Genomic DNA, 19,814 nt, shown 5'->3' on the forward strand with positions numbered 1-19,814 from the left:
AATTTCACCACTTTCAGCTAGATCAGGACCACCAGTGATACAACATATATAACTTATGCTCAATAAACGTCCCAAAGAGGACAAAATCATGACAATACAGAACACAGACACAGTAATTTCTAGTATCAAAATAGAGTGATTTATTTGAGACATTTGAGTGTTGACTTTATCGTCTTGGAAACAGGTGAGCGCACGCCCTGGTTGGGAGTGGGAGAGAAAGATGGCCGTCACAGCACTTGTTTCACACTGGGCCCTTCAGCAAGCCAAGATGGCCCCCAAATAACAGCCCCATTCTTAGTCTGACACAGACAATAATGGCCCTCTGCAAAAAAAAAAAAAAAAAAGATTATGTGTAAAAAATAAAATAAAAAAAAAGAAAGAAAATGCGATAGGAAATAAAATGCTGGCCTTCTCTCTTTACACAAATCCGAAACATAAGCTGACCCTACCCTGAAAAAGTGCACTTAACATTGCTCTAAAAATTTGCTTTACTGAGAGTAAAGGGACCAGAAAAAAGGCATATCAAAGTCATGGCCTGTTAAGTTTGTAGACACTGCTCTCACAATATAACCCCAGTAAGCTGAAGCAGACAGACATACTGCACACAATTAAAGCTAAGCCCATAATACAGGCATTCAAATAAGAAGTTAGATCTGACCAATTAGATCAGGCGGTGGCAACATCGGGACCTCAACCCAACTAAACCAATCACAGCTTAGAAGCAACAGCAGTACTTTTACTTAACCAATCAGAGAACGCTCAGCCAGTACAAATAAGACACTGGATTTCTACCCGACTGATCAGGGGAAGGTGTCAAATAGAGAAGGGTTGTTAGAACAGCTCAGTAGATGACCCATGACACTGTTACTTCAGCAGCATTGAAGAATTGAGATAAAAGTTGGCTCTTATTTCAGGTCAGTCCATGTGGTGTCTGTCTGTTCAGCTACCCAGACGCCAGGCTAATCACAGACGAGATGTCACGAGAGTTGCAATATCCTGTTCCAGAAATGGGAAATCCAAGCGCCTTGGGCTACGAAGCAAAGCAGGTGACAGTGCACTCTTGTTCAGTTCCATTCTGTCCACCGGGTGGTCTGCTGCAGCAGGCGTTGCTGAGGCACAGATCCCACTTGGCTTCAAAGTAGAAAAGCCTTAGAGATGAGGAACAGTATAACTGAGATCCAAACCAATGTCACACATTACTGACAAAGCACCTTAATATACTGTATGCATAATTGGCAGAATAAAAGAACAAAGAATGTGACAAAAGAAATATGTCTGTCATGCACCAGTTATCCAGGGTCTTGTAAAGTATTAGGAAAGAAGCTCTAGCCAGTGTTGAGCCCCAAGATGACATTAAAGTGTACTGTATATAAACCTATATACACAGTATATAAGTCTGTGTATTTATCTAATTTACATATCTTTACATTCATTAAATTTACATCCAGAGGGGAGAATATACACCTTTGGCATCTCGTACAGACGCCCACCAAAATGTTTATCCTCTAGTAAACCAAACTTCGTTTAAACTTGGCAGTTTTTTGTTGTTGCTGACCATGATGTTATTAAATGTGAGCTCAGAACTACTCTCTCAGCAACATATTTTTCAGACTTCTAAAAGTCAATTTCTTACAAATTCGGCTTGAAACAAACCACTCTCCACTGAGGAGAAGTTAAGCATTTTTTCATTTCAGGATGCTAGAGTATCGCTTAGGATGTTACCCTCCTTGAGCCTTCCTCTTCTTACTCAAATCATGGAGTAACATTTGCCCAGAGAAGTTCTAAAACACAAATCTTTCTTTCACGATTCATCGGCAAACACACATCAACACTGATTTGTCTGTTTTCACACCTCCTCCTGTGCACACCTTCTTTCTGGAGGTTTCAGAACCTCAGCCAGTGAGCAGGTAGACCACAGGCCAGGAGAAAGACAGCATGTTACATCATCTCCTCAGACAGAGGGTCAAATCAGGAGGACTGGCTTCAGCCCAGTCCAGTGGATTCTCCCAATCCCTTTGTGGTCTCCCACTGGAAAACACGTCCATGGGACGTGAGAAGTTTAGGAGGTTTTGGTTTGCCAAAAAGGTTTTCACACTCCTGAAATGTGGTTCCACTGAGGATGTTGTCAACACTGCCAGTCTTGCTGGAGAGTGTCTGCTGATGTCAGATGGCCTTTCACTGCACAATCCATGGTCCGTCTTCAAAGTCACTGCTAGGATGCTATTTTCGTAGATCAAGAACACATACCTGGAGGGCAAAGATAACAGGATTAATTAGACGTGAGTGTTTCGGTTCCCCTCCTTGCAGCCCGGTAAGCAGAGACCAGAGTGGTGGGTGTTTTTTAACACATCACCGTTATCAGTGTGTAAGCAGCAATATGGATGTGAAGGCTAAACAGCTGATAAACAGATGCAAAAGGAATTGGAGAAATTAGACGTATTTACATACAAACGATGTGAAATCATGATAAGGGCGGATGTGAAAAGGGGAAATCTTACCGATCCATCGGAGGCGCTGGCACCCACTTTGTCTCCAGTGCTGTTCCAGCAGACCTCGAATATGCCGCCAGTCCCCCTGTAGCTGTGCACCAAGGCCCCCGTCTGGAAAAAGACAAACCACAACGATATCACAACCAAGTCCAGAAGGATTGGCCAGTTTCCTTTCCATTCAACCAGGGGACACCCCCCCCACACACAAACACACACACATCTAAAACAAATCGACATCCCTGCATTCAACATCAGATCCTCACCATGGTGTTCCAGATGTGGACACACTTGTCGAAGGAGCCGCTGGCCAGGTGGCGCCCGTCGGGGCTGAAGGCCACGCTGTAGACGGGCTCCTGGTGTTTGGTCAGCGTGTGGATGCACACGCCACGCTCCACGTCCCACAGGCGCACTGTGGAGTCAAAGGAGGCACTGCGGGACCACAAGAGCACAAGACCACACGGTCATGTCTTCTGCTGGATGCTACAGAGCCAAACAAGAACGTGTCACACTATCCACCCTTCAACCCCCTGTTAGCGTAACACAGATGTGATCGTTCGAAAGCAGGCCCCACAGAGTACCGTCACACGTGTGATTCTGAACATTCCAACCCACTATTTTCCGATAGACAAAAACTATATGACAAACGCTATAGTAAGGCTTCAAAATTTACAATTACAACAAGTAACACTGGCAGGTAGTAGCATTGCTACGAGTATGCTCGGTTGCTAGGTAACGGAAGCTAACTAAAGCTAGCTAGCTTCCGTTTTGAAAAAATAACTCACTCTGGTGGAAGCGTCGGTAATAGAACTCACTCCTTAACAGGTTAGCTAAGGTGTTATTTTGTGTGTTTTGACACCAAATGTAACAGGTTAACAAATTAAAGGTTATTTTTGGTGCAGGAACATTTTGCTTGAAAACATATACAGTATCATAAACAGATTCCTCATGATGCTGTCACCAAAAAAGAGACAGATGAAACAAGTGGTCTGACAGTCATCAGCACTTGTTCATTAAAATTTTATTTTTAGGTAAGCTGAGCCACCTCCAGCTACATTTAAAATTACACTCTGAAAAGCTTTGGGGAAAGAAATGTGAGATTAAACTAAATAAAAAATGAGTTGAAAAAAAAGAAAAAGAGAATACATTATGGGACAAGAAGCAAGCTATATCTCTCCCACAACGGTGACATTTACTTAAGATCATTATCCTGTTCCTTGCAAGCCGTGCCAATAGTGGCGGTTTTACATCCGCAGTGAAATGATGTGCCTGTACTCTAGGATGTCAGTGGAAGCCATAAATGCCTGTGCTCGTTGAATTAGAACATTTCCGCATGCTGCACGCATGTCAAGGTCAGGAGCCAAGGCTCTGGGCCGCTGGCAGAGAGTGAGCCAAGGTCTGCATGGATTTCATCTTGAATGTCAGGGCTTTATAAGAATCTCCTCCTCCGGTACGCACGTCTGTTCTCCTCTTACAAGACAGTCAACGTTTTCTCATTTCGAGCCCTTTCGTTTTAGTTTGCTTGCCCGGGTACTGCGTAGGGGGACGGAGATGGTGCCGAGTCTCACCTAGCGAGCATGATGTTGGAGTTGGGGTTGCTGGTTCCAGGGCCTGTCGGGCTCCACTTGATTGTGTATATTTCTTTGCTGTGAGCTTGGAGGTCATGGACACACACGTCCTGCTTCATACTCCAGATCTGACAGAAGGGAGAGCAGGAAGCAGCATTTTAAAAAGCGCAGTGGAATAATTATTGTCCCAATGCTGACATTTGGGTTAGGCTAACTTAAACTTGATTTTACAAATGGGCTTCATTTAAAAACGTATTTACACCAATTGCGTTGGAAAGTATCAATAGATTTAGCAGCAGTCATCTTCCCAATACTAAATTCAATTTGGTTCCAGAAAATGCCTGAGAAAACTATTGGAAACCACTGCACGAAGGGACCGACTTGTTGATCATCTAGTCTCACCTTTAAAGTCATGTCATCAGAGCAGGAGGCCAGCAGCATTCCTGATGGATCCCACTTAATCGCGTTAACTTCATTCTGAGAGTCAAACAACAAAGACAGTCTGTAAAGAATTCTTCAGAACAAAGTGGAACGCGCAGAGCTCTTTTTGCGTCTCCTCATCCTCTACGCAGAGAGCCCGTTGTGCGACGACCGCCGTGTCTTCCGTGAGGTGGAGTGTGAAGAGCGCGCCGTGTGTTTACCGTGTGTCCCTGGAAGGTCTTGAGAGGGCGGTCGCTGCCCAGCCGACACACGTGGATGCACATGTCCGTGCTGCAGGAGGCGAAGGTGGAGTTGTTCTGCCAGTCCACGTCCAGAGCGGGGGCTGAGACACCAAACCCAACTCAGGTCAGTCATGTCGACACGCTATATTATCTACTCTGGGCTTGCTTCACTGACATCAACAACTGCAGATTCAATCGGCAGCTACAGATCATCTTGATTTAGCTTTACCTGAGTGGAAAGGAAACTGCTGCTTGGCCTCTCCTGTGTGTGCATCCCAAATGATTGTCGTCTGGAAATGGACACATGCATTACATATATTTTGTGTAGTATTTGGATTCTTTATATAGTGATTTGATCTATTCTGTTTGCGACTGGATGCTACTTCAAATAAAGTCTTTGGAAGCTTTTGGCCAACACTAACTTCTTTCTGAAAATAATGACTTCATACTTTTCAAAACTAATGTACATTTTAAATGACCCCCACCTTATCTACACCAGCACTGAGGATAGAGTTCCCCTTCTTATTCCACTTCAGTGCAAATATGGGCCCTTTGTGTTGCCCCAAAGTGCTTGCCAGATTACCTGTGAGGAGACAGATCAATGTTCTTCAGAAAAAAACAGCCTTTGATATGTGTAACACACAGACCATAACATCATTGTCAACTACAAGGAACTGAAGATGGTGTATACATACCGTCCTTCGTCCATATCCTTGCAAATCCATCATAGGACCCTGTTGCTAGAAGAGTCCCTTCGCTCTGTTTAGGAGGGAGGGGGGAGGGAGGGGGGAGGGAGGGGGGCGCGTGGACCAAAACGTTACTTAACTACTCTGGCTGCACGGAGACAGTCAAGTGATTTCCCCCCTGTTTTGAGGCAGAGCATGCAAGATGGGTGAAGACCTACATTCCAGTCCAGTGAGGTGACGTCTTTGTTGCTGGGGACGTCTTGGCCTCCCTCTCGGATGCAGTGGCGCAGCACCAGTTGGGTGGAGCTCGAGTTACTGTTCTCATTCAGGTTCCAGATCCTGGCTGTTGAGTCCCCAGAACTGAATGCATAAGAAACAGAACGACCAGTCAACCAGCAGCCACATCCACACTGGTATGTGTGTGTGTGTGTGTGTATATGTGTGTACAGTATGTTTCTCTTGTTGAATATTGGAGGGTCTTCTTCAGACTCGACACATCCAAATCTCTTGGTCCAGCCAGGCTGGTTCACTTGTACATTCAGAAGCATTCAACTAAAGGCCCACTCACCCTGAGGCTAGCAGGTCGCTGACTGGGTTCCAGGCACAGATGAACACCTCGGACTCATGGCCTCGCAGGACTGTGGCCTTGCTAGCTGGGATCTCCACATCCACATCCATCTCCATCTGCTCACTGTGGTTATCTGATGACACAACATCCCACCCTCGGTTAGCTACATACCTCGTACCACCCCCCAGATATCAAATACACAAACTAAAATACATAAGTTAAGATAAGCTAAAATAATTACGTAGGCTACACGTTCTATTGGTTTGGTTTAGAAATGTTAATAAAAATGTCTAGTAAATAGATGTCTGCCTGATATTTGATAAATCTTCCCTTAAATACATTTTGATAATTAAATGGGAGTTAAATGGCACACAACATTTGCCTCAAAATGGAAAACCGGTTATCTATTAAGCAATTACAACATAATTATAGCTTTTTGACCCACTTTAAGCAGCCTCTAAAGGAAGGAGCTACAGTTTAACGGGAGGAGCTGGGTATTTGAACCTGAGCTTGCATTGTTAGAGAGCGTTCCATGTCTTAGTCATTACACTAGGACAATTCTGCTTGTAGCCACCCAAACTGTTAACCCTTATCCCAGAGGGATCTGCTGACACAAACATCCGCTACCGGCCTCCCCTGGCCTGGATCGGCACCCAATCCCCTCCTCTCAAGTTTCTCTGACTGAACTTTCGAACTTGCTAAACGGAACAAAAAGATGGTAAATGTGCCTGGTTCGAATCAGTGTAAAATGTAAAACCCAGTGTTATGGGGTATCACATCGCTGTTGTACATCTCTTAATAGAAGTGCACACAGACACAGTTGGGGTTGTTGACGCGAATGTCAGGCCTGCTCTTACTCATGTTGTGAGTGCCGTTCTCGTCTCCATTCTGCATAGCCTCTCCGTTCTTTGGTGTGTTGCCGTGGTGACCCGAGACGCTGGCGGCCATACCGCAGGACTGTTGCTGGGCCAGTTTGTCGCGGAAAGCCTGTTGCCGCGTCTGCACTACGTCTGGCATCACCGCGTCGATAAGCGACAACGACTCGATGGGCCGCCCGTCAAACACCGTACCATCCTGCCAGGAGAAAACACACACACGGTTACTGACCCGTCAGTGTTCAGTAAAACAAAGAAGCGTTAACTGACATCACCGACTATGGGATTTGATTTCCTTTGTTTATCAGACACTATAGTGCAATGACGTCCAGTGGTGTCATTAGAGAAATCAATAAACCTGCACTGCATTCGGATGAGTCTGCACAAGGTTGAACAGAGCCAGTATATTAGTAGGGGCAGCCGTGCGTAAATAGCACCATTGATTTCCATGCAGCAAGAGGTGTACAGTTCGCTGGGCTGAAAGTTTAGATGGCAGTGGCTGCGTTTGGGGGGGGGGAGGGGGCACAGGCCACCATGCCAGGAGGCTGCAGTCTGTTTGCTCACCTCATTGATGCTGATCTCTGCCTCCACATACTGGAGGCCCTTCTGCAGGATGGAGATCAAGGCAGCAGGGGGCACTAGTGTTCCATTGATGTTGGACTGGCTGATGTGGCTCTCGATGCCAAAGGTGAAAGCCGAGTGGGAGAAACCTTGAAATGAAAACAAAACCAAAAAACACTTCCTTAATGAAAGCACCAAAGACAAAAGTATTGTCCGGTGTGTGAAAACATGTTTTCTGAACGGCAGTATCAACAAAAACAAATGTTTCCAAACTTGTCAACAATTGCGATAAGGGCCGGTTGAAATGCCAGAGTTGGCATGCTTTTCTCGAATGACTAGCTTGAAAGAGCGTTTCCAACAATGGAGTAATGAAATACAGAAGCTGCGGCCTCAATAATTCATTCACGGCCTGAGAAATAGGTTAGAGTGAATGGCATGTTGACAACTATACATATGAAGGAAATCGATCCACCAGACAAGCATATTGGAGGGCATACTGGGATTATATTTTCCACAAACATTAAGTCAAGCGATTGTGGTCGTCTGTCTCACAAGTCTACTGAGCGGCTTTCGTTTTTTTTCGTTTTGACGAGTCAGTTAGGCGGAGAGCAGACATGGTTTGGGTGGCAGTCATACCTGATTCTTGGAGATATCTGTAGACCAAGAAGTTCACTTCGTCACTGGTTATACTCATTTTAGCCCACCTCAATGGATGAGGTATTTAGGAAGGTTCCGCCCACTCTATATAATAAAAAAAGAGAGAGAAAAAAATAAGATAAGATATTTGGTGATTATTATTTACATTTTGCAAGACTTGGACCAAGCCTCTCCTCAAGTGGACTGAAGCAGATGGCAATACATCCATCATGTTTGAGCGCCAAGAGATAAAGAAGCCCCTTGAAACTCGGAGCCCAGGGTGAGCAGTGCAGTGCTTCCCCAACACAATCACCCAGGATGTTCCTGACTTCCTGTCGCCATTAGCATGTGCACCCCCATCCGCCCCCCTCCCTGTGCCCAATACAACAGTCCAAGCCTCACTGACAGACCCAGCTGCTGGGTCACTTGACCAGCCAATCAATCTCCACGGCTGAACCAAAGTATTTCTCAGCTCTTCACCCTGACCTGACAACAGTGTGTTCGAGTCAATATCCATCTGGGTAATAGAGGATCGAGGTTGGAGTCTCCCCTTACTGACCTAGCCAGTCATCTAGATAGAAGGGTATCTGATAAAGAAAGGGGGCCATAACATGTTAGGTTGGAGAGATTTAGTAAAAGGCAAAGGAGGGCATGGAGTTATTTTATCCCTCAGACTGGTGCTAAACCAACACTGCAGTATTACACAGTACCTTTCGTTTTGCAGTAGCTAAATGAAATGCCAGACTGGTTACAGGCAATAAGAAAACGCCTCCGCCATACTGACTCTGGCCGCTACTATTCATCCACCTACATGGAAAACATCCCCTTGTTTATATGTACATAAAGACACCAGCCAAATATATTACTCTAGACAGTTTTAAAACAATCCACGCTTGACATTCTCACCATTGTCATGTTTGATTATTTATTTCTATTCACATGGATTGAAATTACTTTATGAATAAAATCAAGTCGCTGAACAATAACATCATTAAAATGAAGGGATTTCTAATACTGACAACAACAATTATTCTGCTCCCACTAATAAGACCTTGTCTTCAGGCTAATGAGCACTTAACAAAAATAAATGATTCATCATTTTCTAACAATATATGAGCTAATTGGCAGAGGCGATTGTGCATAAGAATAGTCAAAGGTGGAATCTAATATCACTTTTAAATGAGCATGATTCATAAAACGAATTAATGATGGCTTAAAATGGTCTGGAGGATTAAAATCTCCAGTTGCTCAATGCCAAACTCCTAGCAAATCTCAACCAGGCCATTATTAGACCTGCTTCTAGGCTGGACTGTGAACACTGTTTGTATGTGCTTTATTTCAGCCTTACCTGTGGAAAGTAAATGGAGGACCTCTCTCTCTCTCCAGCCCAGCCCAGCCTGTCAGGCAGTAGGAATGCATGTCTCTCAAACCTCCATACCAAACAGCCTCAGCTCTCACTCATGTTTCTCTTTGGTAGCATAGCAACAAGCAGGAACCAGCACAAAATAGACAGAGAACAGTGTTGTCCCAATTACCAGTGGGCACACTGCCAACAGGGCTGAACATGTTACTCAACATGAATAATTCACCGTTCACCTTGGGATATTCTTTCAGATGGACTCCAGCTTTTATTGCACCACCACAGACACGGGCCATGAATGAAAAAAGCCTGGAATTGGCCAAGCAGGAGCGTGCCTCACAAATTCTTCCAAACAGGATGAGATGGCTGCTTTAATTTTGAAGGCAAGTGAGAATCAAATCTCACACACTGGGACATTCCCTCCTCTGGAATCACAGTGGCTGGAATGCATTTCAAATCCCCAAAAGGAACACTTTTAACACGAAATCCCTCGTTCCAGACAGCTGGGTACATGAACATTGTGGTCGAAAGAGAAAAAGGCATGTCCTAGTCCTACAGATGGCTACCCACCAAAAACCTCTCAACAGACACAAAACCCCGCAGTTTCAGTTAGTGCAGCCCCACAACCATGGCTAGACAGGAGCACAGAGCCACACTCGTTCAGCCCATTTGATACCAGGAGGGGCCTGGAAGCTTTTCTGTATCAAAGCTGTGAGCCAGTGCTCCCATGCCTGCTGCCACTCCACAACAAACAACTGGAACCATAATTAGTGAGGAGCCTGGAGGGGCATGAGTGTCTGCCAGGGGAGTCGGCAGCAGCACTAATCCGTGTATCAGATTGGGCGCATGACGCCACCATCCATTACAACGCTCCCTTGGCATCCAGGCTGTCCCTTGATAAAAAAACACGGCCTCTTCCAGGGATGCTGACAGAAACGCTTACCTAGGCACTAGCTTTGTGCTGTGGCGGGCATATCCACTCGCTGGTAAGGTAAGGGTAGTCCCACGAGGAAGTCATGATCCGTTTCAAGTGAAAGGAATACGGCAGAGACAGTGACAGACAGCACCAGTGAAGACACAGGCTGGGACTTCTGATACCACAGTACAGTAAAAATGCGCAGTGTCATCTCACCCCAAGTGGATATCAGGAATGAAAATCGTTTTGCATTCATTCGCTAATCTGTTTGCACAACCCATCACATTCTTTTATATTCCATTGTAATACAAGACCTTGTGTTTGTCATCCTGACCAGGTCATTGAAATTTGGCTCCTTAGAAGGAAGATATTGGCAATGAAGTTACAAGTGTTTTCTCCTTCATGCGATGACTCACTCCACTCCAACTGTTTAAAGCCAGCATTAGGAGAAGAAAAAAAAGATTTGGACAGCAAGACTCAATTAATAAGGATGTAAACTTAACAAATCCATACAAAACCTGTACACTGATCAACAGCATCAGGTGGTTTGTTCTGCCTCTGGTGCGTTTCCACTATTAACATTAAGGTAGTCAGGTGGCTGAACAATGAGGGAATCGGGCTAGTAATCTGAAGGTTTGCCAGTTCGATTACCGGCCGAGTCAAATAATGTTGGGCCTTGCCTCAGGGGAATGGCCCTGTACTTAAGCGTAAGTCGCTCTGGATAAGAGCGTCTGCTAAATGACAGAAATGTAAATGTACATTCATTGCAAGCAGTGCCACATCATACCCTACCCTACACAGTGAATTAGGATCCGCATTCTATTGAACTAACAAATGGATATCCCACTGGGTAATGATGAGCTTCCCTGTGGTGGTCCTCTGGCTCATTAGGGTCATCATTACTCCAGAGTAACAGTTATTACTTTACGACGTCATACCACTTTAACCAACCAGCCCTTGACACAACCTTACAGGTCACAGCTGATTTCAAAGCCTGAGGATAGGAAGTGAGGACAATAGCAAGGAACAGACCATAGCCAACGCATGACTGCTTTGTGACCAAGCACAACCAATAAATAAATAAAATACACTGGATTGAAATTATGTTGTTGATCGGTTCATCTACTCTAGTGTAAAGAGTCCTAAATTGGAACCTTGGTACAGATATGAAGACCTACAGAGCAGAATAGGATATCAACAGAGCAGCATTGGAAAACTGCAAAGGCACATTTTCTCTGGCTAATCTCCTCTAAAAATAGATATCAATTCTGGATGTTTCGTGGTGTAGAACTCAGGGACAGAGAATTTCTGTCGCAGATGAGAACATTCCATTAGAATTCACTCTTTGGAAAACCGCAACAGACAGGAGGAGCATTTTGATACCTAGAAGGAGAAACACACGACTCAAGTCAGATTACTTTTAAAATTATGTCTCTTGGGAATACAATCATCATTATATTTGGCCCTGATCTTGTTCAGACTGCTTCATGTCTCATGATATACTATACAATTAAACAACTCATATGTTTCATACAAATCAGTCCAAAATAAAAAAGTGAATTCTGATCATAAAGTTGGAAATCACCTCTAAGGAATCAACCAAATCAGACTGAGCAGAGAAAAACAGTTGGTTTAAAAAGTGACTGATGTAGAAAAACAGGACACCACAAAAAAAAAAAAGAGGAAGGTAGAGGCATATTCTACACTACACATGCCAAGGACCCCATTTTCTCTTGAACAGTCACCTCCTGACAGATGTGCAAACAAGACCTGGAAACAGCAGCCATTTTCTCTTGAACTGCCATGCTGGGTTAAACCCGCCTTTGAAGCTTTGGGCTGCAGTCATGGGGGATGGGAAGGGAGATGGGGTGGAGCTGGTTGGTGTCTGACAGGGGGTGATAAATAAAGACCCAACAAACAGGTAGTCACAACAACTATACGCATTATTCCTTGCCTTCTCAATGAGTCACTCAGTGACGGCGGATGTAGGTTGGAGAACCAGTGGGGGTTGGTAGGCTAGTCTACTCTCTCAGGGATCCTCCACTCCCACGCCTGTCTAGAGGTGGCATGAGTTAGGAGTTACATTGCTGGAAGGGTTAAGGGTCACAAATTGCATGCTCCCCCCCCCCCCCCAAAATCGGCAGCATTGCAATGACTAAGAGAATACAGACACAACATAGCAGCTGGGAACTTTTCTAGCACGAACACAGTGATCAACTTTGTCTCAGATATCTGTGACCTAGTCTTCGATAAGAAACTACATCTAAACTTGATACAGTATGGATGCACACCCTCGACACTCTACACACAGTTCCACTCCACTGCTACAAAGAAATCCCCAAATAACGAAAGAGCCTGCTTACCACAGCTTTTATAATCCACATTCTTCACAAAGAAACAGACCAGGGTAGTAGACACATTTACTGCCTGATTAGACGCCTGCCTCTGGCCTGTGCTCTCCTGTTCCCAAAGGAACATGTGAGGACAGCCACAGATACACTGGCTAACAGAGCGCGTTCATCATGACATGATCATTATGGGCAGGAACTTACACCCGCCGCCCTCTGCATTCGCAGATTTGCCTCTTACAAAAACGACACATCCCGCAGAGACGGCAACTGCCTTTCTAATCGTTGTGCGTTCAACAGCCGTGGGAGACGGAAGACTGAAGGCTCTTTAGTCCTGGCAAGAGCACCAACGGGGTAATTACTACTGGAATCAGCCTTGTAAAATTAATCCATCATTCCCCTGAGAGGTAGTCCATGTCTAAATACCAGGTCTCTACCGCGGAAGCAGTATGGCGGGGGAGAATACAGAGGGCCTTATTTCTCTGTCTGAGAACAGTCATTCTCATTGCAGCACAACTGGCCTCCCATGTCTGGTCCAAGTCATCCTTAACACTGTATAGGCACTGAGTAACAATGGTTGTGTAGTTTAGACAGTTGTGCTCTGCCATTTACTAATTCATGATATGTAAATATGATATAGGTGTAGGTTTATGGAAAAACTGTGTTGGTGTCCTTGTCATGAAAGTCCTTTCCGGGTGAGCCGGGTGAAGGTTTTTATTTCACTTTGGACCGCACCTTAGTTTCTTGCCAAAGCCAATGTAGGAATGAACTGCAGTTATTAACAGCTCCAACTCGAGATGGTTTGTACAACCCGAGCAGAGTTTTTTTTAAACATTATTCAACACCCGGGCCTTACATCAAGAGCAATCATGACACAAACAGCCAACACCACAGGTTTGCAACATTATGTGTCACTGTGTTGCATAATTTGATAACAGACTTAGAATTCCTGACTACAACTCCTGCCTAGATTAGCTGTTGACTTAGCGGTGAGATAAGCAGCAAATTCAATAAAGCAGGAGATGCAGCTGTCAGACACAAAACAAGCAAAGGTCTCCTTGCCTGCGCATCACTGAAATTATGCGGCATTCTCTTCAGACAATGGTAAAAATTTCAAGACTGAATGGAGCCGATATCCTTCAGTAAGTATCAGATGTACATATGTGCGGATGTTGTTTTTTTCTTCAAATATTACTCATTAGACTCTAAACATTTCAATCATTTTCCACTGGGCACAGACCTTGTAGCAGCAGGCAGCATACTGTCCCTGTGACTTTATCTGTCTCACCGTGACCATAAGGCCTTTTCACTCATAGGCTCACTGGCCATTTCATACTAAGCTGTAAACACGGTGATACACCATTGTGAGCAATAAAAGTGTTTCTATGGCGACTAAAAGATCCTGATTCTCTGTCAACAGCTGCTCATGCCATCCCAAAGTGCTTCTCCACCCCCCCCCCCACCTTCTCCGCCCCCCTCCTTTCTCCTTCAGCCTTCCTTCTCTCTGACACCAGGGTCAAGCAAGCAGGGAGGCCGTATCTATTGAAACACTAATCTTCATTCAAAGACATGCCCTGACTCATAGTTGGACACAGTCACATTAGTAGAGAGAGAGAGAGACACACTATTTCTACTAAAGCACCTCTAAAAAGGATGAGATTATCTCTCGGATTTGTGTGGTGGATAGATCTGCCCTACTATGTTTCACCAAAAGTATCAACTGTGAGAGCCCTATCCTGCAAATGTCCACTGAAGCAAACCAGTTACCAGGACCTTGACAGCTACTAGACTAATGTACATCTGCTATGTGCATTCACAGTATAAAGTGCGAGTTCTTCATTACAAAGGGCACTTACCCTTTCACACGAAAGCTTTCGTAGAATTCACTTGGCATGCAGTCATCACAAATAGGATTAGTGGCAGAAAAACAACAAGGACTTTGGATAGATATACCTGAATGTGCCTACTATTCTGTTCCCTTTGTCTTGCTTAATCATTAACCTACTCTTCCTGTGATGATTTACAACTATCTATGCATTCTGGAACTATTTATACAGTGTTCCATTGACAGTACATGGTTTGGACATTGTGAACCGTCTCGGTCGAGGAACTATTGGAGTCAGGGTTGTGGCTTCACAGCTGCAGTTGTCTGGAGTCATGCAATGACAAAATAAAACAAAAGGCTTTCTTTAAACAAATGTTTTATCAGATAGGCATGCCATATTGGCATATTTTGTCCTGTGACATACATGTAGAATGAGCGAGAGAATCTCAAGTCCCTTAACATTTAGTCAGAGAATTTAAGTGAATGTACTGCGGGTAGCGTGCTGAGAGTGTATCAGACTACACACAGCAGGATATGACAGAGATAGAGGATGGCTAACCAAAGCAGAAATGAAACTTTCACTGGCATCCAATAGACAGTTGCATGGTACCCGGAGCAGTGTTCCCTGAGCCACTGTTCAGGGTTTTCCTCAAAATAAGATAACCTCAACCAGGGCTGGCCATGGCCAAGGTTGCAGACAGATGACCTACATAAGCAAACGGACAGCAGAAGAAATATTTACTTACCATAAAATACAACATTCATTGAATGGTATTGACGCATTACGTCTTTCTAGTAAAGGAACAGGTTTAAGCAGATGAATAAGCGGTGATTCATAGTTAACTAAAGATTGATAGCGCTGGAAATCACTGTGCCAATCCCTAAAGCAGGAGGCTGCCTATATCACCACATGAACATCCTCTCCATCAACTAGACAAGGAACTAATGGATGCATTTAACAACAGTTAACTACCTCTGTACTTACCATGAAACTGTATTCCCTTTACACTAGATTAATTTTATATCGTACTTGGCATGTCTATTGCTCTGCAATCTTCTGAGTTACACAATTCACAGAGCAACTGATTAGATATGCCTGGGTGGCTTTTGATCTTCTTCAGGGTGGGAGGAACAGTGGGTCTTCTACAAACTGTCTTCTAACAAGGGCACCCACAATTCTTGCAGTTTAGGTCCAAGAAAAGAAATTGATGCAGTAAGTTGGCTAGTAGCCCACGTGAACAGCAAGCCTCTTTTGCCATTCTTGAAAAAGAAAAAAAAGATCCTCTTCCCATGTTCTATCATAAATAAATATTGCTGTGGAAATATTTGGACAGTCAGATACAGACTTGCAGAGCAGTTGTTGCATGGATTTAACAGGGGCTCACCCCTCACTGGCTGCTGGTGAAGATGGGAATCTCTGCCTTGAACGCATGGGGATTGTTCAGCACAACGTACATAATAAGATATCCTCCAATGTTGATCTTCTCAATCAATTGCATCATGATGTATTTAGGGCCACCAAAGGGAAGCTGGCAACCATGTCTCACATGCGGTGCCCTGCAGCTAACCGCTCACCTAGTGACGCACTGTCACCAGCAAAGTCAAAGACAAAGAGGTCTCCTCAGAAAGAAGATCACGAAAGCTGTGGGAAGACATTTTGAACCCCATGGCCCAACTCTTGTTATCCATGTATGCCCTTAGGGAGCAAAGCAAGCCAAGACTAAACCATCTTCCTCTTTAGAAACATCCTACTGAAAACAAAACAATAATATAATCTCTCAGAACAGAATGTTCCCTGAGGTTTAAACCAATTCAGTCTTTGCTGTTCCAGTCAATGTACAGAGTTATCTCTTGCTGCAGAGGCACTGGGCCATCTTACCAGGCTCCTATTTTAAAACATACTAATGGGTGGGAACATTACAACACTAATAGCTTTCACAATTCCTCAAATGGAAAAGAGCTGAGTCAAGAAAAGCAATTAGGCTGTAATAAAACCTCATTGTTCTTAATAAAGGGCAGAAAACAGTTTTTCCTTATGACTGTAATTGGGTTTCACAATCACCCAAACAGGCAAGACATAAGTAAGAGTTTTTTTTCTCCATATATTTTTTGGCAATCCGATAGGTTCACATTGTTTGAGGTGGCAAATGTCGGAAGAAACACCACAACCATGCTTGTACGCATCGGAACACTGAGTCCCTCCCTAATGTAATTGGTGTTTGGGAGAAGAAGCTGATGTTAAGCATGGCAACATATAAAATGCCTTTATGAAAAGCATGTTTGGAAACTCTACTTGCTTAACTAGAATAAATATTACAACACAATTACTACATACTTCAAGGAAGTGCAGCATAAGCCATCCTGAACAACCTCATCAACAGGTAACGCATAGGGTGTCACGGGCCTATGACCTAAGAGGCCTTAAGAACCCATCCATTCCTGAAAAATCTGCCGTCCATGTTTTGCGTACACAATTCGAAGTAACTTTATTGCCCACTCAACTTTCAATTCAAACGCACTTCAAACAGGTAAAAAATGAATTAGGTTGAATTTGACCTTTATATCACACGTTAGAATGACAATAGCACTTGATAAACAGGCCTATAATGAAATGAATATATTGACTGATACTGTAACAAGACTGTCCCTTCCTTACCCGGTGAAAGCAAGTGGTGCAGTTGAGTGACCCTCCCCTCCCCCACTCATAAGCTTCCAAACTATCTGTACGGGAAACGACCTTAAATTGTTGCATATTTATTGAAAGTACGAGTTAATGTCAATTGATTAATGGTGCGTAAAAAAATAAGCTTTTATTGCTTTAAACAGAAGCTTATGAAGCGAGTTTAAGGTACTTGATGATCACAAAAGAGCGACAACGTGCTAACAAAAGTTACTGTATTTTTAACTGTGATGGGTGTTCGCTTTGAAATATGTCCAGAAATGTAATGTATAATCATTACTGTGACATAATAAGTGAACTGTTAGAATACATCAAAATAATTGATCCAGTGAGAGGCATTTCAACACACGTGTTTAAGTGACAATGTGAGCCGGTGCATTACAATACCCACAATATTATCCCACAAATGGGTGCAAAGACTCCCTGTAATACACTGTGCAGCTACAAGGTTATTCATGACACTTGAGCGAGAGTTCCAACTTACCTTTCTCTTAGAGAGAGTGCTTGTGGTATTGCCGCGCCACCTATTCCTCTTCCACAAGGAGAACCTCCAACTTCAGTGAGCGAGCGGCGACTTTCCTCCCATTTTGCTTATCATAATTCGAGTTCTGATTTAACGATGGTCTCCAATTACGTTCAGTGCGTAACTAGTCTATTTCACCTCGACAATAAATTATGTGATATTTAGGTATGTTTACATTCACAGCTGTGAAGCCGAAGAGGTTGGCTTCGGAACACTTTTCAGCGTTTCTGAGAATGGAACGCAAGAGACAGCAGCAGCAGGCACTCATCGGCAGAGGGAGAGGTGGGGTGGGGTGAGGGGGGTGGAAGAGAAAGATAGAGAAACCCAGAAGGGGAGAAAAAAAAACGGTACACTATCACTGTCCATGTTTTAGGAAAAAGTCAAGCATTATTAGAATCATACTTTTTTTCAATGGATTCCACTTAAAATCAGGGATAGCATTTTAATTCGTTATCATTCCTATTTACAACATAGGGGTTATTTATTAAAACGGTAGTCCTATATTTTGACGACCGAATTCTACATTTAATTTGCATTTAAATTATCAGTGATGAAAGGGTGTGTTTTTGATTTGAGATGTGTATCACTTATAAAGATAAAGGTCAGCTGGATCAAGCCATACGGCTTCTTATTTGCATTTTTTTGCATATGCCATGTCCAAACTCAATTTCCCCTACGCTATATACCAAAAATATAGGCTACATGTTTGACGTTACATCGTGAACCGAACCGAAATACTGAACTGAATCTACTGCAAGAAAGGGCTACAGCCTAGCCTAGTAGTGGAATTCTTCATATGAGGAAACTGTACCATGTATTTGGCCTCTGAGCCGGTTCCCCCTCCCCCACGGTTCCGTATTTTTTGCCTGCCCGGTCACAGAGTGGTTGATTAATTCTCTTTTCGCCTTGCTCAGTCATTCAGATTTGGAAAGTAAATAACAAGTTGACATCATTACGGCTCTACATTGGTGTGACACATTCCTTTGGTTACCGTAAAAAATGAAACTTTGACGCCCCTAAAAGTAGAGGGCTCCGAATTATGCAATTTATTTAGGCTACTATGCAGCTGAAAATAAATAAATGCAATTTAGTTTTCAAAAACACAGGTTTGTATCACATGAAAGCCCACACATGAAGAACACTAAAATAAAGAAAGATCCTGCTTTTTACTAGTGACAAGTCAATATGCCCTTTCTCAGATACATTTGATCTCATATACTGTATATTTTTAGTAAGGATGTATGCACATGAGTTATAAGAAGGATCAGCCATTCCAGTGTCACAACACGGTCATCCAGTCGCATGACGGACAAAAACCAGGCGACAAATACATTTTGTCCACAATTGCACATTTTGTCCACATTCGACAGAAGAGAAAAGGGTTTGTTACAGTACGAAGCAAGCAACATGCCACATTTTGGATGCCCTGCTATTAGGGTATGTATGGGAGGCACTCTTCCTGCCATGGAGCTGGGGCTGACCTCCTAACAAAGAACAGGTTCAATCTGCTTCCCCTCCCCCAACCGGGGAGACTGATGAGGGTCACATGACCTTTCTAGACAGCACAGAGCGCGGATGGTAATATGTAGCTGTGGGGGAAGGGTGCCGCCAGTCACACGACTCTCGTTGGGCTGTAGAGGCCTGGGAAGCGCGGGGAAAGCTCAGCCTGTAGCAGGGGAATATCCAGCTGTGTGTGTGTGTGTGTGTGTGCGTCACTATGCTGCAGTGCCCATCGACATTTTGGATTTAGCTTCCTGAGCCCCTCCAGTTTTATTTATACCACAAAGAGAATATGAGCACGGGGTGTGTGAGTCAGTGTGGCAGGGCAAACACAGATACACAGGCTTTGCGTGTGTGAGAGAGAGGTGGGGAGGGGAAGGGAAGGTGTTGCTGTTGTATGCTGTTGTACCTGTGTGTGGGTATGTGCTTGTTCATTTTTGGTGTGTGTGTGTGTGTGTGTGTGTGTGTGTGTGTGTGTGTGTGTGTGTGTGTGTGTGTGTGTGAAAAAAGCGAGAGAAAGAGAGAGAGCTTTGTGTACTTTGTAACACTGTACTTCCCCTCCCCCACTCTCCTCCTCCCCTCCCCCACTGCAACCTAACAGCATAGGCAGGAGGGTTTCT

General features: G+C 44.0%; 1 protein-coding gene across 2 annotated transcripts; it reads right to left on the reverse strand.

Moving 5' to 3' along the window:
- Nucleotides 1-116: 116 nt before the first annotated feature.
- Nucleotides 117-17,949, reverse strand: tbl1x (transducin beta like 1 X-linked). 2 transcript variants are annotated; one of them, XM_084689055.1, is made up of 16 exons: nt 17,656-17,949; nt 8,043-8,147; nt 7,410-7,555; nt 6,828-7,044; nt 5,971-6,103; nt 5,621-5,762; nt 5,412-5,475; nt 5,202-5,299; nt 4,946-5,006; nt 4,696-4,817; nt 4,457-4,531; nt 4,055-4,182; nt 2,753-2,918; nt 2,499-2,600; nt 1,869-2,247; nt 117-322 (listed from the first exon to the last, which is right to left on the reverse strand). In XM_084689055.1, exons 2-15 carry the CDS (start codon nt 8,098-8,100, stop codon nt 2,221-2,223), a joined length of 1,539 nt encoding a protein of 512 aa, XP_084545181.1. In that variant the 5' UTR covers nt 8,101-8,147; nt 17,656-17,949; the 3' UTR covers nt 117-322; nt 1,869-2,220. The 2 variants fall into 2 exon arrangements, with proteins under 2 accessions (XP_084545181.1, XP_084545182.1); XM_084689056.1 differs by having other exon boundaries at nt 1,853-2,247.
- Nucleotides 17,950-19,814: the final 1,865 nt, after the last annotated feature.

Source organism: Hypomesus nipponensis, chromosome 23 (assembly GCF_054491055.1).
Source record: "Hypomesus nipponensis isolate SF chromosome 23, ASM5449105v1, whole genome shotgun sequence".
Lineage (NCBI taxonomy): Eukaryota > Metazoa > Chordata > Actinopteri > Osmeriformes > Osmeridae > Hypomesus > Hypomesus nipponensis.